This window comes from Scylla paramamosain, chromosome 46 (assembly GCF_035594125.1).
Source record: "Scylla paramamosain isolate STU-SP2022 chromosome 46, ASM3559412v1, whole genome shotgun sequence".
Classification (NCBI taxonomy): Eukaryota; Metazoa; Arthropoda; class Malacostraca; order Decapoda; family Portunidae; genus Scylla; species Scylla paramamosain.
Genome location: NC_087196.1, coordinates 8,716,502 through 8,732,270, shown reverse-complemented (window position 1 = coordinate 8,732,270; position 15,769 = coordinate 8,716,502). Strand labels below are relative to the sequence as shown.

The window sequence follows — 15,769 nt, the reverse complement described above, 5'->3', positions numbered from 1 at the left end:
AAAAAAAAAAAAACAAGCCTGTGATGGGTAAGTGAATCCCCCTGCCCTTCACAGTCCCGCCACCCAGCTGGTCCCACGCGGGTGTCACCGTCACTCTGACGCGGCGCGCGGCCCACCAGTGCCCGCCTGTCTACCACCTTGTCATCTTCATTCTCAGCCATGGCCTCTCCTAAGCCGGTGACCCACGTTATTTTCGATATGGACGGCCTGCTGCTGGGTAATGTGTCCTGTCACCGGTATTCCAGGGTCAATAGAGATCCCGGGAAGCTGTATGTGTGGTCGGTTAGTGCCGGAATAAGCGTTATTAGTAGGAATTACCAGCTAATAAACTTATGTCAGATTCGTGCGTGACCGGCTGGTGCTGTGTAGGACTCCTAAATAATTGTTCTTTGCATTGGTTTTACATATTTCTTCGGGTTTATTTTGACTAGTGTTGATTTCTAGAATGTGCTAAGTAATTGATCAGGAAGTGGCTTTTTTATTTTGATAGTTTATTATTTTTTTTATGGAGAATCTTGTGTTGACGTGTGTGCATTGCTATTGTCAGGACAGTGAATCCTAAGTACTATATGTGTTAAGAATCTTGTGTGTCATCAATGTGTGTGCATTTGTGTTATCAGGACAGTGCATCAAAGAAAATACGTAATCTAGTTAGTGATTAATAATGTTGCATGATGAAAGTCTGTTAGCAGGACAGTGAATAAAAAATAATACATAATCAGATTAAGGCGTAATAATATAGCATGTTGAAAATTTGCCCAGATGTAAGATGATTAATTATACCAGGATATGTTAAGTGAGGCGTCCAGCACTAGCGTCAGGTGCCCCTAGGTGAGGTGCTGAGCATTAGGGTGTACACAGAGTTGCAGAGGTGAAAACATCCTGGTTAGGGAAGTAATTTGCAAGACTGAAAATATCAAGATTATAAAATGCAAACTACACCTGAAACAATCTTTGGTATTATTACTCTCACTATTCTCAGCATGGCTTGTTTTACCCTTGTCAATAGATAGAGGTTCTCATTCTAAGTAATTTGAACCGCCATATATACTCAGCACATGATTTGTAATGCTGACAACAGTTTTTAAAGTGTAGTTAGGTTAAGTTAGGGTAAGTTAGTTTTGTTAGGTTAGGTTAGTTTGGTTAGGTTCAATTAGTTTGGTTAGTTTTGTTAGGTTAGGTTAGTTTGATTAGGTTCAATTAGTTTGGTTAGGTTAGTTAGTTTTGTTAGGTTAGGTGGTGGTGGCTGGTGGCCATGGATGAGGGGCAGCCAATCCTCTCAGGGGGAACATTGTGAGTGAGTGTTACTGCTGTGGTACTTATTTGTAAGGATGAAACTATTTTGTAAGGTACATTTCTCTTTTGTATTAACCTGCTTTCTGTTTTTATCGCAAAATCATTAGTTTCTGAGGGGATGGGGGGATTGGGAGAGGGGTAAAAAATAAAAACTAATGATTTGTGGGAAAAAACATCAAGCAGATTAATTCAAAACAGACTGAAAACTACCAGAAAAGAATAGTTTCATCCAGAATAGAGAAACTAATGAAGGAGTAAGGTTTTACACAATCTTAAGGTTAAGTTAGGTTATGTTACAATATAAAGGTTAAAGCCATTGCAACAGCTGTGGTTATGGTGCTGAGTAGGCAGAATAATCGTGTCCATTGTCATCATGTGAATATACCATAATTGATTACCGTGCTATGAACTTAACATTTATTTCCAATCTGCTGTGACTGCCCACATACTCCTTGGCTCACCCCACTGGCACTTCACAATTCTAAACATTTCAGTGCCTTCCTTCTAGTTATCAGGGCATGGATGTCACTTTTGGCCAAGCATTACTGTTCTTCTTACGCTGATGTCTTTAGCATTTCCTGAGATACAGTATTGAGAGTGCATGTATGGTGACTGGAGGAAGGTGGTGAGAGGGAACAAGAGGATGAAGTGCTTGCTCTAATGCTTCAGTTGTTGCCTTGTTCGTTGTGTATGAGGAAGGCAACAACAGGAACACAAGAACAGTTGTGCACTTCTCCATCCCCTTGTTTGCTTTCACCACTGCATTCCTGTCATGTGAGTAAGAGTTCATGGTTTTCTAACATTACTGCTCTCTGATGAAGTCACACTTTTCTTACACCGAATGGTCACACCCTTACTTTCCAATCAAGTTGTCATAATTTCTTACTCTATCATTATAAAATCATACTTAAGTTTTCACACTTACCACACCTCTCACAAACTCAGCATTGCCTTTGTCTCATCCAACCCTTCATTACCTCCTGAGGGTTCTTTACTAAACAACATACATGCACTGACAGACACAGAGAGGCTATACACAGAGGCTACACAGGCCCTGGCCACACCCTATGGCAAGGAGTATACATGGGAGGTGAAGGTGGGGTGTATGGGAATGAAGGGCCCCCAGGCAGCCCAGCACATCATTGACTCCCTGGACCTCCCCCTCTCCGTCTCTGAGTACCTTGAGCAGATTGCCAAGCACTATAATGCTCTCTTCCCCACTGCTAAATTGTTGCCAGGTACGAGGGGATCAAGATGCAGTCATGGTCGTTGGTTGATTACTTAGCCACACTCCTGTTCTGAAACATTCCTAAATCTTATCTCAACTTATTGCAACCTAGTGGAAGTTATTGGCACTTTCAGGGTGTTTGTGTGTTTCTATAGTTTAACAAAGATTATGTACTGCTGGTGGGAAAAAAACATCATAAGAACCTAACTAATCATCTTAGGCCCTTGAAAAATAGTCAAAATGAAAGGTTAGCTTGTAAGAATGTTCATCTTGTGTGCACTTTTTTGTGTCCTCTGATCTGCTGGTGTTCTGTGTTGTGGCTTTTGTATGAGATCGTCAGTGACTCAGAGGACTTGAGGTGGAGGAATTGATGCAAAACAGGAGTGTGGCAGGTGGAGAGACTTCTGACCATGATTGCTTACTTTATTTTGTATTTGCTAGCATCTTTTGGTTCTGCTTTTATTTTCTGTAGTGTCTTTTCTTATAGCTATTGCAGTTCTTATTTTTGATAACTTTTGAAAGCTGGTGTGGTTACCTCTTTGTGTCTCATTGCTGTTCCTCACTTTTATCATCTCATTGCCCATTCATGTTTCTTCTCCTCTCACATCATTTGGGTATGTTGTGTACTTTCCATTTATTTTGTCTCTTCTGTTACAAGTTTCTGAAATGGATGAGCATGGCAATACTCATAATTAACCATCCATTTCTCATCATTACTTCATCTTTGTGTCGTCGGGCTCTGACAGTCCTCTTGTATTGTGGTATTGCAGCACTCTTAAAATGTATACTCCTCTCCTTTTTGAGTAGGAAGACATCACTGCAAGGTTATCTCATCACATGCAGAGGTAACTCCCAGCTGTGCTTACATTTAAATGTTAAGAGAGAAGTTCAGGTTTGGTTTGTGTTCCTGTCTGTACATCTGGTGTACCCACTAGCCACAGCACCTCAGGGGATTAAAGTAGGCCACAAATACTCGTAAAGGAAAGGCAGACTGACAGACTGACACAAGACTCTGCATTGGTAATTCCAGACACAGTAGGCATTTGCCTGGAGTGCCAGAATCGCATCTTGGAACCCTTAGGCCACAGCCTCTCCTGGGTGCAGCTGATGGCACAGATGGGTCTCAGTGCCACAGAGATGTGCCAAAGCATATGCCAGGACTTTCACCTGGAGATCACACCTGAAGAGTATAAGAGAAGGTTGGCTCTGGTCTACCCTGAGGTATTCCCTAAATCAACCATCATGCCAGGTACTCATGATTTGGCCCTCCAGTGCCCCACATGGCCCACGCCCCCTTTGTGCACGTACGAGTCGGTGCCAACAGCCAGCGTCCTTCAGAACTTACTGATTGAAGCAGATTTTGCACAACACAACTGTCTGAATGATGGGAGCTTTGATTCCAGGCTTTGTAACAAATAAGATAAAACTGAGGTGCAGTTTATTTTGCTACTGAAGAAAAGGCAAATCTTGTGTATTATGTAATCTATGCATACATGATTCTTATTCCTGTGAACTGCCAAGAGGTTGGCTTCAACAAAATAATCAACATTTATTCTTGCCTTTGTCATCTTTCCCTGTGCTCTCTGATTCTGTCCTTTTCCTCTCATGCCTTTCTCATACAGCAGCTGTTCTCCTGCCTCCTGTCATACTCTTGCACCTGACCACATCTACTGTACAGTATTTGTATATATCCCCATGGTCAGTCAACGCATTTGTATCTTTCTCTCAGTGTGACTAACTTGTCTTGGTGTGTTGTGTTTCATTCCTTGAGTTGCTCCATTTTATTCACTTTAGTTGACACACTAAAATCTGTTCTGTTTTATTCCTTCCTCTATTGATTCTTTACCTACCAGTGACATTTTTCAAGTAACTCATTCCAATTGCCATGATCCTTTATCTTCTCATTTCACACCTGTATCTCACTCATGTATGTGATTGTTGGTGGAATTATTTGATGGTGCATACTTTTCTGCAGCTCTCTGCCTAACAGTCTTTGATCATACATTCTAAAGATCCAAATTCTTGTCTCCCTTATGTTTTATTTTTCATACCATTTATATTTCCAAGCTTACTTATGATTAAACAAAATGCTCTAGTTACCTTTTCCATTTTTTTACATTCATTATCTAATTTTAAGTTTCTTTGGGTGGCCCTTCATCATTATAGATCCCAAATTACCCACTTCACTCTTGCTTCCAGCACTGCTTTTGTTGACATTTCCTTTGTGCAGTTAGAACTGTATCATCTACAAACATAGAGGTATTAAATAATTTACCACCATTTACATACTTTTCCTCTCTCCCTGTTCCTGCTCACACATGTCACAACTCCTCAGTCTTCCTTCCTTCTTCATCATGTCAAACATCCAGCCTCACCTACACACCATCATAGTACAAGCAGTCAGAGGGTTGTTGTGCTGTGGAATTTCAGCCCATAGTTCTCTGATTAGAACAGTCAGTTATTGGAATGATTATAAGAAACTCGTTAAGCCGTCCTTTGGTGATGGTTACCCTCGTATCACGATAACTAGGATTTTTAATTTATATCTTCACAATGATCCATCTATGTGGAAAGATTCAGGATATGAAAATGAGGTATTTCTGAAAGCCCTACTCGCAGTGACATATTGTTCGGCTATCTCAGGGTGGAGGCTTTTAATTTTTTTGCAGTGTGAGTCTTCATGGGAACTGACAAAATATACATGTTTGTGCTTTGTAAGTTTTCATCTCAGACTTTGTAGGGAAGCATGGTGCAGCAGCCACCACCAGCACAACACTGGTGGTATCCTATTCCTACTTGGACACCTTGCTGTGGAGTTCCTGAGGTCTGAACCCACCACAGCTGAGAGAAATGCCAAGTGTCTCCAAGGCATGCCAAGAGTTGTTCGGATGAGTTTGTTGGACTTGGCTGATGCTTCTGATGTCCAGATTTGCTACATTAACTTATTCTATAATACTTGGGCAGACTGGACTGACAAAGCAAAAACTAAATAGAAATAAATAGAGAAGTATCTGCTGCTGCTGCAAAGATTAATAATAAAAACAAAAAGAAAATGTGTATGAATCAGTTTTGGAAATTAACTGATATGCTGCAAGTCCTGAAGAAAGCAGTGACTTGGTGCTGTGAAGGGTTAGTGCCAAGAATAATTGATTAAAACCTGGCACTCACTCCAATTGGTAATTCCAGACACTGTGGGCATTTACCTGGAGTGCCACAATCGCATCTTGGCACCTTTAGGCCACAGCCTCTCCTGGGTGCAGCTGATGGCACAGATGGGCCTCAGTGCCATAGAGGTGTGCCAAAACCTGTGCCGGGACTTGCGCCTGGAGATCACACCTGAAGAGTATAAGAGAAGGTTGGCTCTGGTCTACCCTGAGGTGTTCCCTGCCTCAGCTGCCATGCCAGGTACTCATGCCCTGGCCCTCCTGTGCTTAACAGGGCTGCACCCTCGGCCTCCCTCACCCTGAATGCAATGCCAGTAGTCAGCATCCTAGACAGCTTAGTGCCCACATCAGTGAATAGACTTGTTTTGCCTCAACTTTTTTGTCTGTGGACAGGATTCACTTGAATCATTTTCTTGTCTTGAAGTAAAGAATAGTTTTCATAATGGATGTGAAGACTCTCACTGCATGTGTATTAGTGATCACAGTTCAGAATTTAAAGCTCTCTTCTATCGGTAGTAATCTTAAAAGAATGAGAATCAAATATATATTGTAGATCTTCAAATGACCAATACTTCACTTTGAATGTTGAAAGGGAAAGACCATGTCCTTTTAGAGGTATTGTTTGAAGATCTTCACAGTGTAGCAGAGCACAAACATGAGTAGATGACTGATATACTTGAGAAAATAACACCAGAATGAGTGTGGAAGTGAATCCTAACTTTGTCACACAGTAAAGAGAGAGACTGCAGATACCAGTGGCTGTATCTGCCATGTTCACTCTTGTTAATAGTCACTAGAACTAGAAGTGATGTGCATTATTACAGACAGAAGTAATGATTGCCTTGTGGGTGTTTTTTTTTTTTTTTTCACTTGAAGAATAGGAAGGGAAAGAAACAGTCGTCATGAGTTAGTGGTTTTGTCCAGAGTGGATTCAGAACAGTGACCAAAGAGTATTTTTGCTCCAAGTGTCCATGCTCGATTTCCTTCACATATCTTTCCAACTCGACAAAATAAGATTCCTTAAATCTGTCCACACCCGTCCTTGTCTTCATTATGGACTTGCATTCATAACATTCATGAAGGTTTTGCCATTGCTCATTTTTTTCATCACTAGTTTTCTTTCTTGTTTACGCTTCCTTGTCTATACATTGAGCTATGTTTTGGTTTGTTTTCATTATCCTTTCCTTTCTTTGCTTAGTTTCACCTATTGGAACTGCTTCATTAATTTTTTTATTTTAATTTCATGCATGGACTTTTCGTAGTTGATGTAGATGACAGGACTTGAAAGTCCAGTACAGATGAATTGAGATCCAGGAAAGTTTGACAGAAATTTTTGAAGTTGTAAGTGAAACACAATGTACAAGTTATTATAAATCACAATTCATCTCTACTACATTTTTGTACAATAACAATAAGTGCTTATAATAAGTAGTACTGGTAATGTTAATAATAATAGTAATTGGTAACAATGTAAATGATGAACCTGTATACAGCATATTGTCTTGTGTGAAATAAATTGTTACACAGTAGTAATCTGGTGATGGGAAGCCTGGCACCCACCGCCCCCTGCTGTCCCCCCACAGGAGCGGAGCGTCTGGTGCGTCACCTGCACAAGCACAACATTCCCATTGCCATTGCCTCGGGGGGCGCCCAGGACAGCTTTGACCTCAAGACCACGAACCACCGTGACCTGGTGTCGCTCTTCGGACACGTGGTGCTCGCCTCCTCTGATCCTGAGGTGACCAAGGGGAAGCCTGAGCCAGATGTGTTCCTGGTGTGTGCCCGCCGCTTCCCTGACAACCCAGACCCTTCCAAGGTTTGTACTCTGCTCACCTGGTATGCCAGTTTCACCTTTCATGGATTTGTGTATTTGAATGACTTCACTACTCCCTGTCACAATCACCTTTACCCTCCTGACAATTTACTCTATTAATTTCACTACTTGTCTCTCTACCACCTCCACCTTCCTGCAGTGCCTGGTGTTCGAGGATGCCCCAAATGGTGTGCAGGCAGGCGTGGCGGCCGGCATGCAGGTGGTGATGGTGCCTGACTCTCGCCTAAGCTCTGAGTTGACCAAGGGAGCCACAGAGGTGCTTGCCTCGCTGGAAGACTTCAAGCCAGAGCGTTACGGCCTGCCACCCTTCGATGATTAGTGAGGGCGAGATGGTGGAGAGAGAGGTGAGATGGTTGGGAGTGGGAAGGTAATGCAGGAGGTACTGAGAAATGGAAGCAGGGTTGACTAAGATGCACTGTTACTTATCTTAGCCAGTGCTGTGACTGGAATGCACTTCACTCTGTACAACATGCACGTAGAGACAAGCATGTTGGTCATCACAAGTTGCACAACCTTCTGTCTTCACTTCTACCATGCTTGTGTCTGTTCTTGATATTTTGTACCAGTTTATATTGGATTCTGGATACAAAACCGAGCTAACTGAACATCCTCAGTTAAGAAGCAGTGGTTAGTAAGTACAATAACGGGTCAGACACACGGCACAAGTACAGCAGTCCTTCCCCTGAATGGTACTTGATGGTGAGGGTTCACTGTAGAAACACAACACCTGTAATTAACCCTTTCACTGCAACACAAAACAATCATCATCACTAGAAGTAATGCAGGAAGTCTTTATAAACCTCTACAAGGAAGGAAATTAAAAGAGAAGAGATTTTGTAGTTTCTATCCAGTTTTAAGATTGGAAGTGGCTGTAGAACAAGTAAAGATGTCTCACACTGGCTAGTAATTAAGGAAAGGTGTACCAGAAGCAGTCAAAGGGTTAAATACATCACACTTACCTGGGATGTAGATATATTTATATCACTGCGGGTGTGTATGTGATCATTGTTGCCTTGGAGTGTGTAGAGGGAGCACTGTACCTGGTGGGCAGTTGTAAGCCCAGATTTCCTTCAGATTCAGATGTTATATTTATAAAATGTACAGCAGCTCCCAAAACTATCTTTAAAGTATGGTGCAAACTGTGGCTTAATGAACAAAATGAAACCTGCTGCCTGATCACGTGTGGCGTTGGTAAGGTTGGTATGTGTGGCTCAGCGGGATGGTGATATGGTGATTCATTTCCTAGGTGATATAATATGTGGCAGCCATCCCTCGTGTGCAAAGCTGCCAACTGTTGCCACCGTGATCACCAAATGTGTTGAATGATATTGTCCATTGTGTCAAAATGTAGACCTTTTGATTTTTAAAGTTAGTTTTGGGAGCTGCTGTACAAGGGTATGGCTGTGTAAAGTTGTTGATTGAGATGTATATATGTAATAAAGTCACTGCCAAGGGTACTGATATAATGATCTTGACCTTGTTACTGTAGGTAATCACCACTCCTTTCTAATTTCTTTTTACAATATTATGTAGGAAAGTCTCATTATGCAGGGATATGCGTGAACCAGTATGCTGTCAGGCCTTATTATGAAAGTGTGTAGCCAGCAGCCGTGCAGTGCCTGAGCACCAGGGGCTGACAGGGCTGAGAATGTGGTTGAGTAGAAATTAAGGAAAACACTAACACTAACAAAACTAACATTAACTCTAACAAAATTAATGTACTTGTTTTGTCACTTAAAGAATTAATGGGAGTACGAAAAAGCAGTGCAGTGAGAGAAAGAGAGGGGAAGGTGGGGGGGAGGGACAAAAGGAGGAGGAGGAGGAGGAGGTGGCAGTAGAAGGCAGTATCTCCAGGCAGTGCAGTGTGGTGATCACCCAACACCTTTGGCCACCACACACTAAGGTACATTAATGTTAAAGATTTCTAGGATTGTATTGTAATATTGCAAATACATATTTTTAATTTAGTGTAACATTGAATGAATAATATAGTATTCCCTGTTATTCTTCTTTTCATTAGTTGCCCAAAGTAGCAGTCAAATTCTATGAAATGTTTTTGACAAATAGCTGTATCTGGAAATTGTCTCTCCTATTCCATTATATCCCTTTCTTCTTTGCTTCTATAAAAAAAAAAAAACTCCATTAGTTTGTGTATTGATTTGTATTTGATTTGTCAACATGAAATTCACTGGACTTTGTGACATCAGTACTTGGGTAACTATATTGACAAGCAGTACACCATCATTAAATTTTTAGCAACAGTGTGGGTGACATCTTTTTGTCAGTAGTGAACGGTCTCAAGTTCAGCATTAGATAATTTAGAGGTATTTCTGCCTTGCTTGCAGTGGCCAGAGAGATCTAACAAAGCCAGTCAGTAGATGGAAGGAAGGACTGTTATTCACTGGCAATAAAAAACATACTTGTCCTTTGTGTCACTCTGCATCTTTTACTAGCATACTCGCTAATTAAGTTTTCTATTGACCTTATCATTTTGTATGAGCAACACTTGTCTTACAGGTTGAGTGGCAATGATGGTTATCATGGTTCAAGGAGATTTCCTGCCTGTGTGTCCGGGTGTTGCTGCTGAAAAACAAGGCTGGTCTGTACAAGTAACATTTATTGTATATAATACAGTGTCAAAATGGAAAGATAAGTTAACAAACATAACATTTCTCTTGGACTAGCTAGTCAATTACTCAGTCATTAAAACACTTATCAAGAGAGTGTACACAAGGCATCCACACAGTCAGTCATCCAAGAAGCAGTTTTATACAAAAGGGTTTAGGTAGAAATGAATTACATCCAATGAAGCTGATACAGACAATTTCCCTCAATTAGAAAGATCATGCAACATACAGGTAGCCAGAAAGTAAACACAGTATTTAATGCTCTGTTGGCTTTCCTCCTTACTAAAGGTGACATTGCACAAGGAAAAGTTTGATTAGCACCACCTCCAGTCACTGGATGCATTGCTGGCTACAATTGATGCCACAGTGTAGCTTTCCACATGGTGGGCAGCTGCTCAGTGAGCAATAAAATTCTAAGTCATTAAGCTCTCTCTAGTGCCTGTCACTCATGTTGTCAAAGTAGATGACACCAGTGAACTTGTTCCCTGCTGGCTGAACTTTGCCAAGTGTAATACCACCTTTACTCTGGCAATTTCATGGCACTGCTATCAAGATTACAGAAGTGCAGAACCTGAATGGGAATATTGCACATGTGCATTAAGATAATGACAGTCCATTTAGTGGAAGCTGTACCAAGCAAGTTACAGTGGTGTCAGTAGAGGATTCAATGAAAACATGACATAAGCCAGTAGTAAGTCATCAACTTGTTTAAGATCAGATCACATGAAGGTAAATTTGCATTAATTTACACTCATGCATGTAGCTTGCAAGGTTCAGCCTTCAGAGATGGACTATGCGACTTCCTTGCCCTTGAACTACTCTTCACTGTCTTCCTACAGGTGTTATGAGGAGCACACAGTGGTCACCTTCCTTAAATCACTGGTGCAATGAGGGTGAGAGGTAAGACCATAACTGAACATCCCATCTGTTTTGTATGCAGTGCCTCCTACATCCACTGGAGACTGTAAGGCCTTTCATAACTAACAACATTTTGCCAGTCAGAGATCAGTTCTAAGATGTAAGAATTATTTATCCTCCCCAATGTATTTCTGGAGACTAAGTATACAGACAGAGATACGTACACAAGAACACTATTTTATGTGGCCCTGGTTGTTTTAATTATGCACTTCTCAAAAATGGTTAATCTCTTGTAGAGTCTTTACTTAGGTACTGTAAACACCACGTGGGAGGACAATACTGCATTTCCTTGCCACACTCATGAAACTCCCTAATCTCTACTGATAATCTATTCTGATCTATCTCACCTGACTGATTTACACACCTACCTCCTCTGCAAAATAAATATTACTGTAGTTGCCACAGCCTAAGCTGGAAGTCACACTGTCTCTCTCTCTCTCCCCCCTTTGGCAGGACAGGGCAGTTGATTGGTGCTCTCAAAAGTCCTTACTACTTTCCAACATTTTTAAAATTAACATGAAATTTTAATCACCTTACCAGTTATTCTTGCACTGAACTGATTTTAAGAAATATTAATAGAGTCAATGCTAATATCAAATTAACCCTTGGAGAAATTGTGAAAAACAAACAGATGGATGCACAGTGGAACAATCATGTGGCACATGTTGAGTTTATGTAAATGTGTCTTTCTTGAGCTGTGCCCATCTCTATATGAATATTTAAATATTCATATTTAATATTTTGATACTATTGTTTTCCCACTGATATTTCTAAAAATCAGCTAAGAGCATGGCTTATAAGGCAACTGAAAAATCTATATATACGTAAAAATATAGAGAAATGACAAGAATTGTGTGTGCACCAATCAACTGCCACACTGAAAGAGAGATGGAGGGAGACCACACTGCTTCTATCAGTTTAGCCTGTGTCAACTACAGTGCATAACAATATTCAGAATGACCCATAATCCTTTTTAAATGACACGTGGCTGTTCCCCGAAATGGGACGACACTCAGCGACCACCACCCTCCTGGCCACCCCCAAAGAGCACCATGATCAGCACGACAGGAACAATGTAGATCCACTGCAAATAAAAGGAACGACTAAGCACATGACTCAAGTTTCCATCACTCCACTATGTCCATGAAAAGAAAACAACTGCTTATTATTTCATTCTAACACAAGGTAACGAAGTCTCTCCACTTACATATTTAGCCAGGAAGGATCGGTTGTCTTTGCCCTCTGCCTTCTCATTCTTCATGGCCTCTAACTTCTCAATGTAGGTGGCTGTGTCAGGTCTGAGGGACAAACCAATAAATAGAAATGAGACTGAAAAGAAGTAAAGATGAATTTGCACAGCACAAAGAACACCCAAAATGGAAAAGAAAATAAGAAAATGCTAAATAGACAAACTTTCCTTTTACATATCAAAAAAGTTCTATATCCATCTCTATACCAGCCTAGCAATCCACACACAGAGGATGGCCCTGACAGCAACACACACATCATTCGCACTCTTAGCTCCATCAGCCGCTGGTGGAAAGGGACAGTCTCATAAAACCACTGTACTACAACACCCTGGAAATTTAGGCACACCACTTCCACAGCAAGGCCTAGTATCATACACTGGTTTACCCACACCTTTTGATGAGACTGTTCCCTTACCCTGCACCTACTCCAATCCTGAGACTACAGTAGATAAAGGGTGCTTCCTACAGAATGACATTCCTGACTTGGTCCATATGCCACTGGGCACCACCATGTGTGAACACACCCCCTTCCCCTTCAACAGACAAAGCAAAACATCGAAAGTAAGGAGCCAAAATCGAATTAAGAACATAAGAAATTAAGGGAAGCTGCAAAAAGCCATCAGGCCTATTTGTGGCAGTTCCTGTCAGAGGATGAAAGCCCGAACACTCACACAGGCGCTGGAATGGGTGAGCGGATGATGACTGTGGTGTTGTGGTGGGCAGGCAGTGTTGCTGGTGCCTCTCCACCACATACTGCCACAGGGGGGAAGATGCCCACACCAACCACTGAGGTGCCTCCACTGTCCACCACCAGACTCAGGGTCTCCGTCAGGCCACTCTCGTACATTTGACACTACAGAGATGAGATGCATGCTTGTATATATATTCTGATAACTTTTAATATCATCAATTATACAAATGATGCCGAGTCACTGGTAAAACAAACATATCTAAGAAAATGGAATAATGTCCCTATTATATTTGATAGCTTAAATATTAGTGTGTCTTAATAAGCTTCAGTGCCTTATAGGCCATCAAGGTATGTCAGATAAACAATACAATGAATATTTAATCTAACAAGGCTCATATTTTACAGGAGGCTAAAGCATCACAGTCACTAATGCCATCTTAGGCACAGTTGTGGTTAGCAGTCAAGTAACCTGTCATAACACAACTTCAAGTTCTGTTTCCTTTAATCTTAAGTTCCCAAGTGTCCTTAGAATAAGTTGCCAGGTTTTTTAAAGAGAAAGAGGAGGCCTAAGGACAGCACAAAAGTGACACACATTAACAGAGTGTAACTACTGATAACAATACCTAATAAAATAGACAAAACAATAAAATGCCTATCACCGACAACAAACTCACGGCTCTGGTGAAGGTTGACACATAGCGTCTGTCCTCTGAGCCTTTCTGGTACACCCGGATGCGGTAGAGGTCATCATTGTCCACCAGACTCTGTGGGATGGTGGCAGCATGAGTGGTGAGGAAGGGCAAAGATATAGATAGGCAGACAAACAGATATAAGAATAAGCATGATTATAATGGCTCCTATCTTGATGCAATGTGAGAGGGGAATGAGAAAATTAGATCAGGGATATATGGAGATTCTTCACATTGGAGTTCTTAAGAGATTGATGACTTCTCCTCCTCCTCCTCCTCATCATCATCATCATCAACACACCACAGGTCAGCCGCACCTTAAGCTTGGCGTTCAGCTCTGAGGTCCAGGGGCGAGTGTGGCTGATCACTGCACTGCCAGACTTCACCGAGCGGACTTGGACTGTTGAACGCGGGGAGAAGACAGGATCAGGGCCGCCATCCAGTGCGTCCTCCACCACCAATGTCAGCTGGCCATCCAGAAAGTCATCCTCCTGTAGAAATAGTGATAGGCAGTGATGATGTAGGTTATAATAATGGCAATAATGTATGTATGACGTTGTAATCTCCATCATTACTAATCTATTTACATACCCGGCCAGCAATCCCATAAAGGGCGCCCCAAAGCGTTAAGCACACTCCATGCTGACTCTAAATACTTAAAGAAGGACGGAATGGAGTGAGAATATATTGAAAAGCACGTGTAAAAGGATTGGACTAAGCATGAGCGGATCTGAAGTACAAGTAAACCCGATCAATCCTCACTCCACCTCATCCTCACTTTTCCCAACACCCTCCTCTTCTCCCCCACTGCACCTGGAAAGCGTGTGTTCCTCCCCAGGCCAGCAGCAGCAAGGCCAAGGCGGTAATCCTCGTTAATATCGCCGCGGTCATGATGGAAGGCGAAGCTCACAGGGCTGGCCGGCGGTGACGTCACGATTTGTTTACCGTGATGTCATGACTTCTGCTTCTCTTCTTTATTTTCTTCCTTACGATGCCCTAAGTTGACTATGAACCCATTAACATAACGAAACAAATATTATGCTGGTTTTGAAAGAAAGGAGAATTGAAGAAGAGCGAGGAGAACAATAATGAAGAGAAACAGGGCATCTTTCTGACAACCTTCCCGATAAGAAGATTGTGCTGTGTTGTTTGTCATTTACCTCACCAAAATCATGTATCTATGAAAATATATAGCTCTGTATTTTTTTTTTTTTTTTATGTAGGAAGGACACTGGCCAAGGGCAACAAAAATCTAATAAAAAATGCCCACTGAAATGCCAGTCCCATAAAAGGGTCAAAGCAGTGGTCAAAAATTGATGAATAAGTGTCTTGAAACCTCCCTCTTGAAGGAATTCAAGTCATAGGAAGGTGGGAATACAGAAGCAGGCAGGGAGTTCCAGAGTTTACCAGAGAAAGGGATGAATGATTGAGAATACTGGTTAACTCTTGCGTTAGAGAGGTGGACAGAATAGGGGTGAGAGAAAGAAGAAAGTCTTGTGCAGCAAGGCCGCGGAAGGAGGGGAGGCATGCAGTTTGCAAGATCAGAAGAGCAGTTAGCATGAAAATAGCGGTAGAAGACAGCTAGATATGCAACATTGCGGCGGTGAGAGAGAGGCTGAAGACAGTCAGTTAGAGGAGAGGAGTTGAGACGAAAAGCTTTTGATTTCACCCTGTCTAGAAGAGCAGTATGAGTGGAACCCCCCCCCCCCACAGACATGTGAAGCATACTCCATACATGGGCGCATAAGGCCCTTGTACAGAGTTAGCAGCTGGGGGGAGGGGGGTGAGAAAAACTGGCGGAGACGTCTCAGAACACCTAACTTCACAAAAACTGTTTTAGCTAGAAATGAGATGTGAAGTTTCCAGTTCAGATTATAAGTAAAGGACAGACCGAGGATGTTCAGTGTAGAAGAGGGGGACAGTTGAGTATCACTGAATAAGAGGGGATAGTTGTCTGGAAGGTTGTGTCGAGTTGATAGATGGAGGAATTGAGTTTTTGAGGCATTGAACAATACCAAGTTTGCTCTGCCCAATCAGAAATTTTTATAAAGGTCAGAAGTCAAGCGTTCTGT

At 41.8% G+C, this 15,769-nt stretch overlaps 2 protein-coding genes across 5 annotated transcripts; one reads left to right on the top strand and one right to left on the bottom strand.

The window, feature by feature from the left end:
* The first annotated feature begins 43 nt into the window (after window positions 1–43).
* On the top strand, window positions 44–12,178 carry LOC135094654 (pseudouridine-5'-phosphatase-like). Of its 4 annotated transcripts, XR_010263893.1 has the most exons (6): window positions 49–217; window positions 2,316–2,534; window positions 7,272–7,504; window positions 7,662–7,866; window positions 10,040–10,121; window positions 10,989–12,178. XR_010263893.1 is itself a non-coding variant. In XM_063994935.1 (4 exons), the coding sequence occupies exons 1-4, from the start codon at window positions 160–162 to the stop codon at window positions 7,839–7,841; spliced, it is 690 nt and encodes a 229-aa protein (XP_063851005.1). In that variant the 5' UTR covers window positions 44–159; the 3' UTR covers window positions 7,842–8,979. The 4 variants fall into 4 exon arrangements, 3 of the variants coding, with proteins under 3 accessions (XP_063851005.1, XP_063851006.1, XP_063851003.1); XM_063994935.1 differs by lacking the exons at window positions 2,316–2,534; window positions 10,040–10,121; window positions 10,989–12,178 and adding an exon at window positions 5,711–5,929 and having other exon boundaries at window positions 44–217; window positions 7,662–8,979; XM_063994936.1 differs by lacking the exons at window positions 2,316–2,534; window positions 10,040–10,121; window positions 10,989–12,178 and adding an exon at window positions 3,555–3,773 and having other exon boundaries at window positions 44–217; window positions 7,662–8,979.
* Window positions 10,125–14,672, bottom strand: LOC135094655 (ER membrane protein complex subunit 10-like). The gene is made up of 6 exons (XM_063994937.1): window positions 14,511–14,672; window positions 14,015–14,188; window positions 13,683–13,772; window positions 12,989–13,170; window positions 12,275–12,365; window positions 10,125–12,151 (listed from the first exon to the last, which is right to left on the bottom strand). Exons 1-6 carry the CDS (start codon window positions 14,586–14,588, stop codon window positions 12,080–12,082), a joined length of 687 nt encoding a protein of 228 aa, XP_063851007.1. The 5' UTR covers window positions 14,589–14,672; the 3' UTR covers window positions 10,125–12,079.
* Window positions 14,673–15,769: the final 1,097 nt, after the last annotated feature.